The sequence below is a fragment of the Hypanus sabinus genome, chromosome 3, assembly GCF_030144855.1.
Source record: "Hypanus sabinus isolate sHypSab1 chromosome 3, sHypSab1.hap1, whole genome shotgun sequence".
Lineage (NCBI taxonomy): Eukaryota > Metazoa > Chordata > Chondrichthyes > Myliobatiformes > Dasyatidae > Hypanus > Hypanus sabinus.
The window spans coordinates 144,318,936-144,332,922 of record NC_082708.1 but is presented as its reverse complement, the minus strand read 5'-3'; the positions used below and the strand labels follow the sequence as shown (position 1 = coordinate 144,332,922).

General features: G+C 39.1%; 1 protein-coding gene across 3 annotated transcripts in view; it reads left to right on the top strand.

Moving 5' to 3' along the window:
- hook3 (hook microtubule-tethering protein 3) overlaps positions 1 to 13,987 on the top strand; it is a 97,735-nt gene that overhangs the window by 53,894 nt on the left and 29,854 nt on the right. For all 3 annotated transcript variants that reach the window (XM_059965280.1, XM_059965281.1, XM_059965282.1), the window contains 2 exons: positions 9,969 to 10,132; positions 13,120 to 13,260. In XM_059965280.1, coding sequence (XP_059821263.1) covers positions 9,969 to 10,132; positions 13,120 to 13,260 — 305 coding nt within the window. The remainder of the gene's footprint in view (positions 1 to 9,968; positions 10,133 to 13,119; positions 13,261 to 13,987) is intronic.

The following is a 13,987-nucleotide window of genomic DNA, read 5'->3' as shown; positions in this document are numbered from 1 at the left end:
AATATCGACAATGTTTTTGCGGACCAGCTGATGGTGGGGGGGGGTGGGGGGTGTTAAACACAACGGGAATAGAGCAATACTCGAAGAAGGTTCTTTATGTCCAGTCTATTCTGCAATTTAGTTTTCGCGGCTCTTGGCACTTAGCTTCTGTCCTGCTTGCTCAATTTTTTTCCGCTGACAAAACTCAGTGGGTTTGTCTTTAAGTGCAGGGTGCTTGGACTCAGGGTACCGAAGCAGTTTTGAGGGCTTCATTGCCTCATTAGAAAGCTTCCGGGCCCAAACTCCAGCCTCCCGCCTGCCGCCAGACGCCTTGGCCAAGTGCGACTGGTTATCAGTGGGGTGAGAGGACAAGGTCGGGGCCCAAGGTCCCTGTGCCAGGGTCGCAGTGGTTGTGGTCTGGGGGGAGTGACCGACCGAGCAAGGCTTGCGATGGGACACCCCCGACCCCCCTTTGTAGGATCTATTGGCTGACAAAAGTTTGTTTCAGTAGATCGCAGCGTGGTAGCTGCTCTGCTACTTACGAAACCCTGAGCCCGTCTGCGAATATTTTAACACTGGATTCCCCACGAAGGTTTGGTGTGCTAAACAGGTTCAGAGGTGGTGCCCATCTGTCCGTGCTCTGGGCCAGTACAATTGGTGGTTCCCGCTGGCCGGGCTCCAGGCCAGTAACATCGGCAGTTCTCGCCGGCCGCGCTCCCGGCCAGTAGCATCAGCGGTTCTCACCAGCAGCGCTCCCGGCCAGTAGCATCGGTGGTTCTCACCGGCTGCGCTCTGGGCCAGTAGCATCAGCGGTTCTCGCTGGCCTTGGGAGGCGAACACTGACGTGAGGGTGTCACTGCGTTTAGGTGACTGATGACTTTGAGTGGGTTCAATTTCAACAGTGGGCATGACAGGGACTGAGGAAAGGTGCAGCTGACTGACATCGTTTCCTCTAGGTCTGGTGGTTGGGGACCACTGAAGTACACTGTGTAGTGTGGGGGAGCTACACGCATGCGCACTGGGCAGAAAGAACAGAACTAAAACCCCGCAACCTGGAAACAATCTCTCAACAGTATTTGTGTATTTATTTTTCATTTTTTTTGGGATCTACTGGGAAAGATCTCAAAGATTGACCAATCGATAGCGATCGATGGGTTGGTGACCACTAGTTTACAGGAATATAGGCTTAATGCAGGAAATTGGGGCAAGCTCAGTGGGCACTGTAGTCAGCATGAAATTGTTCAGCCACAGAACTTTCATCCATGCTGTATTGCTGCACCTCATCCATGGTGTATTGTATGACTGTAAATAAAAAGTTGTGTGGAAAATCTTTCATTGAAAGAAATTTGACAGAAAAGTTTTGGGGAAAAAGCACTATTTTTAGTGGAATTTACAAAGTTGTAGTTATAGAGCTAGTGAACTCTTAAGATTGCTAAAGGTTTGAATGGTTGAATATTGTTTCTACAGATTCCCAAATTAGTAACAAGGTTGTTAGATCGGCATTATTGGAAAAACAGGAAGAAATGTTAAAAGTTATGACTTGTTCAGTAACCAGACAGAGACAGCGTACAAGTTAAAAGGAACTAAATAGCTTTTTTCCCCCTAGTTACCTAATGAAATAAAGGCATTGTACTCTAAAAGCACAGTTATATTTATACATTAGGAATCTTTTTGTGCAGACAGAGCTGATATTTGTAAGTGTAAGAGCATAAATGCTCAAAGCAGGTATTCAGATGCAGTATGAGGTATTGGTGAGGGAAAGTTGGGAACAAAGTCAAGAAAGAACAGAACTCAAAAGCAAAATTACGAATTGTGTAAGGAAGGTGATTAGTTCTCTTGTCCATTTTCAAAGTAAATAAAATCCCTGGATTCAGGTGCCACTTGGGTCCCAATGTCATCTCGGATGATGAAGAAAGTGTGATTAAAAGTTATAATTCATATTTGAACTGAAGATAGAAAACCTTTCATTGATGTTGTTGAGTATTTATCAAAGTGAGCAATATCCACGTATGAGAATTCTTTTCAAGATTAGGAGATACCACTTCCAAGTTGATAAGCACGCTAAAGATTTGTTAATGTATTATGTCTATATGTGGCCTTGACCATCAACTTCATGAACTTCATAATAATGGCCATTTCTATCTTGCATGCTGGCCACTTCAATTATTGTTGTTATGGAATGCACTTTTGTGTACTAAAATCAGATTGAAAGATTTAATCTGAAGTGAAAAAAATTACTATATGTTCTCTGGGATAAATGAAAAGTGAAAGAAAAATGTATGTATCCATTATGTCATTGACTTGCTGCCTTTTACAGCAGTGAGAAAATATGAAGAAAGTCTGAAAAGAAGAGACATACCCCCAAGCTATGTGCATGCTGATGTATGATAACTTACGTTGACATTATTGTTCTCATTGATAGCTTGTGAATATTTTTAACAACGAAGAAACCTGGCTGTCTGGAATCTGTTTTGTTTCTCCTGTCCTCGCTGCTTTTTCACATTCTTTCATTTTTTTTTACTTTTTCATTCCTTGTTATGTCAGAGGTACATGAAGAACTTGCTTGAGTTTACTAGTAGAGTCTTGTACTATTTCACAATTGTACTTTGCTTCATGGAAACTATATTAGATCTTTTAGATCGGATACATTTAATATTTTCTTTCAATGTGCATCTTTTGAATGAAGAGACAAATCCTGATATAATTAAAAGTGAAATGAAATAATAATAAGTAAATAGAATTTTTAGACATGCCAGTTATGAGAAAATTAACAAGGAGCTGAGCCTTTGAGGAGCTTCTTCAGGGAAATGCAGGATGAAATTCCATAGTCAGTACAAACAATGTTATGCCATGCTATTGTCAAAGGACTGAAAATTGGCCAATAAGTGCTTATTTTCAAAAAGAATGTATAGTCAATGTATAATTTTCAGTTATAGCTTAGTTGATTTAATTTATTCATTGAAAATAGTTAAACATCTAGATGATAGGTACTTGTACACTTGCAGTATAGAGGGACATGAGTCACATGAGGCAAATGGGACTATCTCATATTTCATTTCATTTCACTTTTAATTATATCAGGATTTATCTCTTCAACCAAAATATACACATAAAAGAAAATATTCTAATCTAAAGTCTAAAAGGTGCTAATATAATTCTCAGGTAGTGGCCGTAAGCTTAATTAGGAATCTTGGTCGGCATCGACCAGTTGGGGTGAATGGCGTGTTTCCATGCTGTGTGAGTCCATGATGAGAACATTATCAGATGTCTCAGTATTTAGAAGGAAATTCATGTTTGAGAGCCTGTAGAATTCTTTGAGGAGATGACAAATTACTGGATGCATAAAATGCACATATACATTAAATTTCAGAACCCTTTGCTAAAGTGTCTCATAGGACTTCCTATTAGAAAGTTTTTAAAACATTTTAGAAAATAAATATGCTAACTTTTAAGGCAAATCATGTCGGGTACCACTGTGATCAATTGTATCCTAAAAATTCCCCACAATTTACTAACATTCACTTTTAATGCAGTTTTCTCTAATCTGCTTGGCAAGACATTTTATAGTCAGTAATGTATCGTGTTTCAATATAACTTTTAATATAATTACAAGGTTAATCACTCCTTCTGGTGCTTTTTAAAATTAGATGTTCTGTTCATGGATCTTAATAAAGGACAGTAAATAGATATGAGAATTGAAGTCAGTGGTTTAATATGCAAGTTTATCTTACATAAACTAAGCTTCATTCTTTTATTTCTTCTTTGAACAGCACAACTGCAGCTACAATGGTGCTTTCTAGTTGAAGTGCATAGTGACAAAGGGAGCTTTCACATAACTCTAATATTCCTTGGTTTCAGCAAGGTTTGGATGCTTTGTCCTTAAATTGTCTATCATGTATGGTTTTACTTGTATTGCTCATTTTCCTCTTTTCTATCTCCTGTTTGATATTAATTTTTTAACCTCCTTCAAATTTGCCTTGCTTTGAAGGCATGCCTTTCTCAAGATGTGATTGATAGACTGAGATTAGAGTTCATTGAACTAGAAGAAAGGGTAAATCTATTCTTTTTATTTTCAAATTGTAGCATGCAGCTGGAGCAATGCATTACTGTCATCCTGATGGGACTGCTAACTAATAATGCTTTGGTTGCTTGTTGTGTTTGCCTTTTACCTTTCTGAAAAGTTATTGGATGTATCTTTTAACAATGGCTGTAGCTCTAAAGAACTGTACACCCTGATATTATAAGTGGACAGAAGTATAGGATACTGTGGGGTAAACCTGGCAGGATTGGATTCACATTTGTCCTGACAGATTTAACAGGATTTAATTATAAATGCTTCTGTTTTCTTGTTTAATAGCCAATCAAATTGATGATTTGCTGATTGATGGGTGGGGTTCATTAATAACAAGAAGCCCAGTTGAGGATTTTTGAGATTGCCATGAACATTGAAGGGTTGAGGTGTGGGAGGTAGTGTGTGGGTTCTTGGATGTTGATGACATGAACTGATGGAGAAAGAGAATGGGATTGAGGAAAATAACTGTTGAAGAAGAAAGGGAGTTGGAGAGAGCAAAGATTGTATGAGAGAATGAACTAGAAATAAAGACTTTGTTAGGTACATTTGGGTGCTGAAAATTCCACTTGAGGACTGGGAAGACAAGTGATTGATGGGTTAAGGATTTCTTTAGCAGAACACCTTTTGCTTTGAGGAAATTTGATTGTTACAGTGTCATTTTTGGAAATGCATTGTAATTCAGAACGGTGGAAAATTAAATTTTATTTCAGTTATAACTGAAGTGCATTTGGTGTTGAAGTTGAATGAGATAAACTATTAGACATAGGATCAGAATTAGACCTTTCTGCCCATCAAGTCTGCTCTGCTGTTCCATCATGGCTGATCCCGGATCCCAGTCAACTCAATTCACCTGCTTTTCCATATCTTTTGATGTCCTGACCAATCAGGAAATGATCAACCTCTGCCTTAGGTATACCCACAGACTTGGCCTCCACCACAATCTGTGGCAGAGCATTCCACAGAATCACAACTCTCTGGTTTTAAATAAAGATCTTCCTTTTCTCTGTTCTAAAAGGTTGCCCCTCAATTTTGAGGCTGCGCACTCTGGTTCTGGATACCCTCACCAGAGGAAGCATCCTCCCCACATCCACCTTATCTAGTCCTTTCAACATTCGGTAGGTTCAATGAGATTTCTTCCTTCCCTGCGATCCCCCTCCCCCCCCCCCCGCCCCCAATATTATTCTTCTAAATTCCAGTGAGTACAGGCCCAAAGCTTCAAACGCTTCTCGTATGTTAACCTTTAATTCCCAGAATCATACTCATGCACCTCCTCTGAACTGTCTCCAGTGACAAAACATCCTTTCAGAGATAAGGGGCCCAACATTGTTGACAATACTCCCAAGTACAGCTTCACTAGTGTCTTATAAATACTCAGCATTATCTCCTTGGTTTAATATTCTATTCCCCTTGAAATAAATGACAACATTGCATTTTGTAGTCGCACCCAGAAACATTGTGGACCCTGGCACCTGGGAGGCAAACTACCATCTGTGTTTCCTTTTTGCATCCACAGAATTTCCTATCTGTCCCCTCACTATAGAGACCCCTATTACTGCTGGCATCTTTTTCATTTCCCTACCCATCTGAGCTACAGGGCCAGACTCAGTGCCAGAGGCATGGCTGCTGTTGCTTCCCTCTGATAGGTCATTTCTTCCCCCCACCCACCCCCCCCCCCCCCCCCCGGCCCGGCGGTACTCAAAATAGGGTACCTATTGTTGTATTGTTAATATTGTTGAGGGGAGTGGCCTCAGGGGTGCTTTCCACTATCTGACATTCCCTTTTCTCTCCTGTCAGTCACCAGTTTATCTGTATCCTGTAGCCTTGGGGTGACAACTTCCCTGGAGCTCCTGTCTATCACTGTTTCACTTCCCCTAACAATACCGAAGGTCATCGAGCTGCAGCTCCAGTTCCTTAATATTGTCTCTAAGCAGCTGCATCTTGATGCACCTGATGCAGATGTGGCCATCTGGGTGGCTGGGAGTCTCCTGGAGTCTCCTAACACCCAGAACAGAGCACTGCCTCTGTAGATATACCACCTATTCTCTCAAGATTTAGATAAGATGGAAGAGGTGGTGTGAGCTTCGACAGGGATTTTTATGTTGAAGTTGAACAAAGTAGACAGAATGGTGGAATATAATTGAGGAAAAGCAGTACAATAACTTATCCACGTAGTGTCTTTAACATAATAAAATGGCATAGTGCTGTGGAAGAGAATGTTCAAATACAAATTGACTTTGAGATGCATGAAAGATATTAGATGGCTGATGGTTATTTTTAATGTCTTTGAAATATAGATTTATAAGAGCCTTAGGGAGATACAATAGAGAGCAAAAGCCTTAGGCACATATGTACTGTGTAGCTAGAGTGCCTAAGACTTTTGTGATTTTATGTATTGTACTGTACTGCTACTGTAAAATAAAACAAATTTCATGACCTATGGGAGTGGTGATAAAACCTTATTCTGATAAAGGTCTCTATTGTGAACTGAGTATAGGAAGGGGCCAAAGAGAGGGGAATCATGGTTGGGTAAAGGGGAAGTGAGAGGGAAGGGAGTTGGAAGCACTAGAGAGACACTCTACAATGGTCAATAAACCCTTTATTTGGAATCCATTCACCTTGCCTGGTGTCTTATGGCTGCGTATGTCTGCACACCTGCCACTTGTCCTACACCGCTCCAGCTTGCCATTCCCTTTGCTTCCGCCAGATTTACAAACTCACTGTTTTGCTCCACTTTGGAAAAATACAATACTCTGCAAGTCTTCAGCACCCTAGCTATATTTATGTCCTAAGGTTGCACAGTACTGTAGTTTGAGGGTTTAGCAGTTGAATGGATAGAGCATTGTAAATTGTAGATGCACAGTTAGCCAGAATTGGAGAGGGTCAGAGATAAAGATGAGACTGTAAAGGATTTAAATCCCAGGTGGTGTATTTTAAATTTAAAGCATTTCTGGATTGGTTAGTAAACACATTCAGTCCAATGGAATAGAATGTGTATGAACTAGGATTTAGACAGTAGAATTTTGGATGAAAAGTGTTGGATAGAAGGGTGATTAGGAAAACAGAGGGGCATTCTTTTATTTTCAGTAGCAAATGGTTTGAAGCAGAGTAGAGATGAAGAATTGGTGTTTATGATGGCAATGTCATTTGGTTTGAAACCTTCCTTGGTACCATACAGAAAAATCCAGTTCTGCATGTGGTGTTAAGATAGCAGACACAGTAATGTTTAAATGAAACTCCCTCGTCAGCTCTCAGCGTGTATATTCTTTTCATTGAAGCACCAGTAAATACTATTATAGGCAAAAACTTGTTTGGTTGGACTGATCGTACAATCAGTAGGATTTTTGTGTGCTCTTGTCTATATAAAAACAATAAGAACAGATATTCCACTTTCATAAAGGGAATCTTGAAGTAGCAAAGTACAGATGACCTCTCTATGATTGAAGATTATACCCTACCATGAGACCTCATAGATTAGGGGACCGATCACCTGAGCTCCATCTGCAAAAAGTGAAATTTCCTGGTGGCCAATCATTTCAATCCCTATCCTAATTCCCGTTCTGACTTGTTGTTCCATGGCCTCCTCTTCTGCCATGATGAGGCCACTCCTAGGTTGCAGGAACAGCACTTCCTTTTCTGTCTAGATAGCTTCCAACCTGATAGCATGAAAATTCATTTCTCCAACTTCCAGCAATTTCTTTCCCTTCCCTCTTCTTCATTTCCCCACTCTGGCCTCTTGCGTCTTCTCATCAGCTGTCGATCACTTCCCCCTGGTGCTGCTCCTCCTTCCCTTTCTCCAATGATCCATAAACAAATTTCACATCACATGCCTGTGATAATAAACCTGGTTCTGATTCTGATTTCTCTCTTATCAGACTCCTTCTACAACCCTTTGCCTGTTTTAGTTATCACCTCCCGGCTTCTTACTTCATTCTCTCCTCCCCTGCCCACTGTCTTCACCTATCACCTTCCAGCTTGACCTCCTTCCCCTTGCCCTACCTTCTTATTCTGGCATTCTCCCTCTTCCTTTCCAGTACTGATGAAGGTTCTCAGCCTGAAACTTCCACTGTTTATGCATTTCTGTGCATGTTGTCCGACCTGAGTTCCTCCAACACTTTGTGTGTTGCTCTGAATTTCCAGCATGTGCAGGATCTCTTCTGTTTATCATTTGCTGCCCCACCATTTTGGCCAGCTTCTATTGAAAATTTTTCAGAGGCAGATTTTGTTTCTATCCTATTTGTAAATTTAAAGTATCACTGAATGGTGTTATGGAGAATTATTAAAAATCATTAAAAAAAATAATAGAAGAAAATCATGAAGAAGGGGCAGGAGAAGGTGCAGTGATCTTCCAGCAAATTGTTTTTATGAATGTCAACTAGCTTTTGGCATACTCATTTTCCTGTAAACAAACTTGATTAGTTCAAATATGTATTGCTTTCCTGAGCCTGCTGGCCAAGCATTTCCTCTCCTATTTGAATTTGTTTCTACCTTATATTGATTGACTGCACACAAGAGAAAAATAATAATGTGCAACGTGAGATGGAGTTATAGAAATATCAGAGTTTGCAGATCACACACATCTGATGAGGCAGAAATATATTTTATGTTACTGGCCTTCTTTCAAACACCTTATTGAAAGAAGATCTTCACAGCAGAACTGGCTGGGTTCATGGGAAGAGATGGGAAACTTAGGGACCAATGACGTCATTTATGTAATATTTTAATGTAGTGAGTTATGTTAATGTGCTTCACAGGGCGTAATTGGATAAAATGGGCATTAAATATGATTTAAAAGGCATCTTTTAAAAAAATAGAGACAGAGATCTTTAAAACATTTATTCAAGAATTCAGGATTTAGCTGAAGGTATAGGGACTGTCAGTGCCAGAATGGTGGAACTATAAGAAGCTAGAATAGGAGATATTCAGAGGTTTTGCAAGGTTGAGGTTATGGAGATGTGATGAAAAGTTTTGGATTTAGTTGAAGGTATCACTGTCAGTGCAGAGTAGTAGAGCTGCAGACAGCTAAAATAGGGACATTCAGAGGTCTTGCAGAGTTGAGATTATGGAGAAGTGAAGAATTAAGGTACATCTCAGCAGGAGCAAAGAAGGGTGGATAGTTTTGTGAAACTCCTGAAGTTCTGCCACTTGATAATGCATGAAAGTAGTCTTGGCAGATCTCCAGAGAGTAGCATTCACTTACTAATAATGTACATATTCATCTGTGAACTAGTTTATAAGGACTTAAACATTTCCAAAGTAGATGGTCCACATTGATTGAGCACTGAAGGCATGCATTCCCAGGAAATTTGAATGTTTCCAGTAGGACATCTTATTTTCCCTCATTTAATAAATACCTGGTCTGAAAGAGCCACTTACCAAACGAAGTATACAATATGCAATTTCACATATTATGAGAGATCTTGGGTATTAGTTTTCAGTAAGCCAATTTCTTGACCAATCATGGAAGTAAAGCCATTGACGGAGAAAACAGAAAGCAGATCATTTCACTGGAGAGCTGATGCCATTCTAAACTGAAAAGTGCTACTAAGAGTGTCACATATTTGGCACTCTCAGATTAAAATGTAGTGCAAATATAGACACAATTTACATTAAAGGACTCAATATAGATAGGAAGTTGGCTGGTGTTTCTTCAGGCACAGATTCTAAACACTGGAATTCCCTCCCTGAGTATTTGCATCTCTCAATTTCTCATCATTTCTTCCATTAAGGCACACCTTTAAACCATATCCTCTAACCAAGGTTTGAGAGCATCCTAATATTTCAGTTATTGTCTTATTGCACTGTGAAGTTGTTTCTGTATTATTTAAACATATTTAACAAAATTCATGTACTTTGGATTTTTGTAGTCCATATCAAATAAGCAACCATGATTTTTTTTTCTTTCTGTCACTTGATGCAGGTTGCAGCTCTGCAAGAAGAAAAAGGTAGTTTATTAGTAGAAAATCAAGCTCTTATGGAACGACTTAATCAGTCTGATTCTATTGAAGATCCCAACAGCCCAGCAGGACGTAGACACTTTCAACTGCAAACCCAGTTGGAACAACTTCAGGAAGAGACTTTCAGGTAAATGTAACAAGATTGTGTTAGTCTGAAAGCTAGACAATCGATCTCCAGAGAATCACCAACTGGGATTTTTGTGCCTGCACCACTGCACAGAAATTAAGAATGCATTGGAAGTCAAGTATATGTACAGCTGACCTCCTGCTCCATTCCTTTTCTGGGTGTTCAATAAGTTGATGAACTAAGCGATCAGTTATTATTTGTAACTGGCCCATTGGCTTGTTCCAGTAGTTGCTACATATTGCATGGTGCTATTTGGTTGAATTGGTGTAAAGGCCTTCATTAGAAGGGATTTTGTATTTGCCCTTCATTTTTTTTGTAAATTTATATTTATAGTTTCTTGCTAGTTTCAGACAGTGGTTTTTAAATAAGTTTTAAAAAATCCTATTGCCAATCTTGTATTTTTTAAATTCTGACTTTTAAAATATCAGAGATGCCTAGAGATAATGAAAAGGGCAACTGCATCTGAAGTGTGTCAACTTTAGTTCCTTGCTTCCTAATTGTAGCTTGTGACCTGCCAAGCCAAAATGAAAACAATGGCAGGACCCAAAGAACAGTATGAGCTTAAAAAGCATAGTGTGATTTAGAGGCAGCACTAGAGCAAAAGTTCACAACCTTGGGTCCATGGATCCTTAGTTAATGGTAGGGGTCTCTGGTTGGGAACCCCTGCACTAGGTGTATTCTTGAGGCATGGGCTGAGTTTGCTGTGTCCCAGCTCATTGTTTTGCTAATATACCAGAATCATATTCAGTAAAGTAAAAAAATCTGCATGTTTGAAATAAATTAATAATTATAAACATAATTCCTAGTCTAGGGATGTAGCAAGTTTGACTGTGAAAGTGCAGGTTTCCAGCCGTAAGTTTTTTCATCTATCAGTTTTAATGGAATTAAATTATTTTAAAGAAGAGGCTTTTATAGTAATATTGTTTAAGGAAACTGCCTAAATTTTCATGGAATTTTAATTTTTGACAAATGGTGTATTCTGATATCTTGGAAATCTTCGAAATCAAATGTAGTGAAAAGTGATGTATCCATGAGTGAAGAAATATTTGTCGTAACAGTTTGATGCTAGAAGGGGAATTGCCCAAAATTCACTTCCACTATCATCGGTCCCACACATCCAATCCTTGTCCCTTATTTCATATCTCAATACTTCCCAGCTGTAGGAATTAAAGTGCAGATGTAACTTAAGATCAGGGTGTACAATATGCTATTCCTTTTTATTGTACCAGATACATAAGTACAGTGTTGACAACCTTCAATAAAGGATGTTTGTTCGCCACTCTGCTTTTATTCCTAAATAGGCAGTAGCAGGAAAGAATCTAGTGATGCTACCTGGGTGACCAGGACTGGATATTGCTGCTTGAGAGAATAGGAGTGATTCGGCATGAAGTAAATGTGGGTAAAAGTTTCTCTTGCTAGAGTAGTGATGAGAGTAGTGATGAAAGCAGTGGATGCGGTAATTATACCAGTTTAGTTAGGAAAAATATGAGCAATTTCAACCATTTAGCTTTCCTGTAGAGTGAGAGCAAGTTTTTCTGAAGACTAGCTACGTTGTCAAAGGTCAGGTTAAGGATACAAACAAGTCCATAAAGAAGTTTATAAGGTAATAATGTTGCTGGTTGTAGGGGCTGTGAAATATTTAAGACATGGACTAGGAGACAGGAAAAAAATGTCCTGAAGGCACTTATTAATCCAGCATTGTCATATTTTTAAGAGTTCTTAGTTTGCACATCCCAGGGAATGGAAAAAATGGTTGGTAAATACTGTATGTGAAAATGTGTATCAGTGATCGGGGATTGAGCCACATGGATTGTGGGGTTTTTTTCCCCCAAAGGTGAAGAGATCCAGAAATAACTCGTGCCTTGAGGTGTATTAGCCCCAGCCAAATAGACCCTCATAAGTGGGCTGTAGAACTGCCAGAATAGATATGTATATATCTGGAGTTACAGCTGTAGTCATGGAAAATGAGAATTTCATGACTGCCATACAACTATTTGGGTTGGGAAGCAATTGTATAATAAAACAGAAAATGCTGGCAATGCTTAGCAGATCAGGTAGGTCATGTGGAAGGAGAAACGGTTTTTCTGTTTCAGGCCAAAGATTTTTCATTAGAACTTGAAAGGAGAGAACTTGAAAATTTACTTATTTTTCTTTCCTTTCCAGTTATGATGAAGGATCTTCAAATTAAACTGTTAGTCTTGTTTCTCTTTCCACATATGCTACTTGATCTACTGAGTCTTTCCAGTATTCTCTGTTTTTATTTCAGATTTCCAGCATCTGTAGTTTTTCCCCAGTTTCATTTTCAGGAGAATATACAACCTGGGGTGGAAGTGAAGCATTGTTCTCCATGAGGTCAGGTATGGGGCTAAGTATAATTATGCTTGATAGTTGTCAGTCTAAAGATGTGAAGCTTAGTTTGAAAGGAAACCTATTCAGTTAAATTCATGTTCTGCCTGGGAAGAGGTGAGTTAGCAGATTGGTTGTAGGCTAAAGATACTTATTAAAAAGTGTTTTGAAGGGCTGTGGTGAAGCCTCATTACAGCTTCCTGCCCCCCCCCCCCATCTGCTATTTGCATTCGCCTCCTTTCGCCCCTACATTTGTCCTCATTTGGTCATCCACCTTGCCGGAAGGATATTTTAATTCATTTTCAGGATTTGGGCATCACTGACAAGTGCCCAAATCCATAATTGCCAGGTGGTGGTGAGTTGCCTTTTTGAAGTCCCACACTCCTGATAAACTGTTGCTGGGGAGGGAATTCCACTGTTTAGATCAGTGAAGATGAAAGACTGGCAACATATTTAAATGTGAAGAAGATGCGCAATTTGGGTGGGGTTGGGGTGGGGACAGAAACTCTAATGAAGGAACAATCTTTATTGTTGCTTGTTTAATCTTTATTATTAATAAATATGTAGCATCTTAGTAGGGATAATTATACTAGATTACTTAAAGTATATGAAGGTTAACATTCAATTTATGATTATTCCAGACTGGAAGCAGCAAAAGATGATTATCGGATTCGTTGTGAGGAACTTGAAAAAGAACTTTTAGAGCTACGCCAACAGAATGAAGAACTTACTAGCCTTGCAGAGGAAGCCCAGACTTTAAAGGATGAAATGGATGTCCTTAGGTAATCTCACTATTTTGATAATTACTTTTCTCTTACCTTCCTAATATTCTTCAGCTGTTGAGTTACCTTCAGTGATAATTTCTATCTTTTTCTTTGTTTCCTTGTAGCTTATTTCCTCTAGTTTAATTTCCTTGGCAGATTTTTTGTTTCAAAGATACTTTACGGAGCTTTCTATTCTGGTCTTTCAAAAAGAATATTCTTTTTCCCTGCATTCTTAAACATATTTCAGTTATCTGCAATTCTGCACTGTGCAATGATAGGTACACCTCGGTTTCTCAGCAAAATCTTCTGCCTACTGGCTTAACATCAAATCCAGTACTATCTTATCTTCGGTAATTTGCTTGAAATTGAAAAAAGTCATCTTTAAGTGTTTGCATTTCCATTTCTCCCCTGAATTTGTCTCGGAACTGTTCATTCAACCTACGAAGTTGAAACAAACATGAGAAAATATGCTGATGCTGGAAATCTAAAGCAACACACACAAAATGCTGGAGGAACTCAGCAGGTTAGGCAGCATCTATGGACAAGAGAAAGCAGTTGACATTTACTCTTACCTATAAATGCTGCCTGGCCTGCTGAGTTCCTCCAGCATTTAGTGTGTGCTGCAAAGTTGAAATTCCCTTTATTACATTCCAATCCTATAATAAATAATCAGTAATGCCACTATCTGTAATGTTCAATATCTAGTACCAGCAATGTTTCTGTGTAATGTAGAAGCATAAATAGG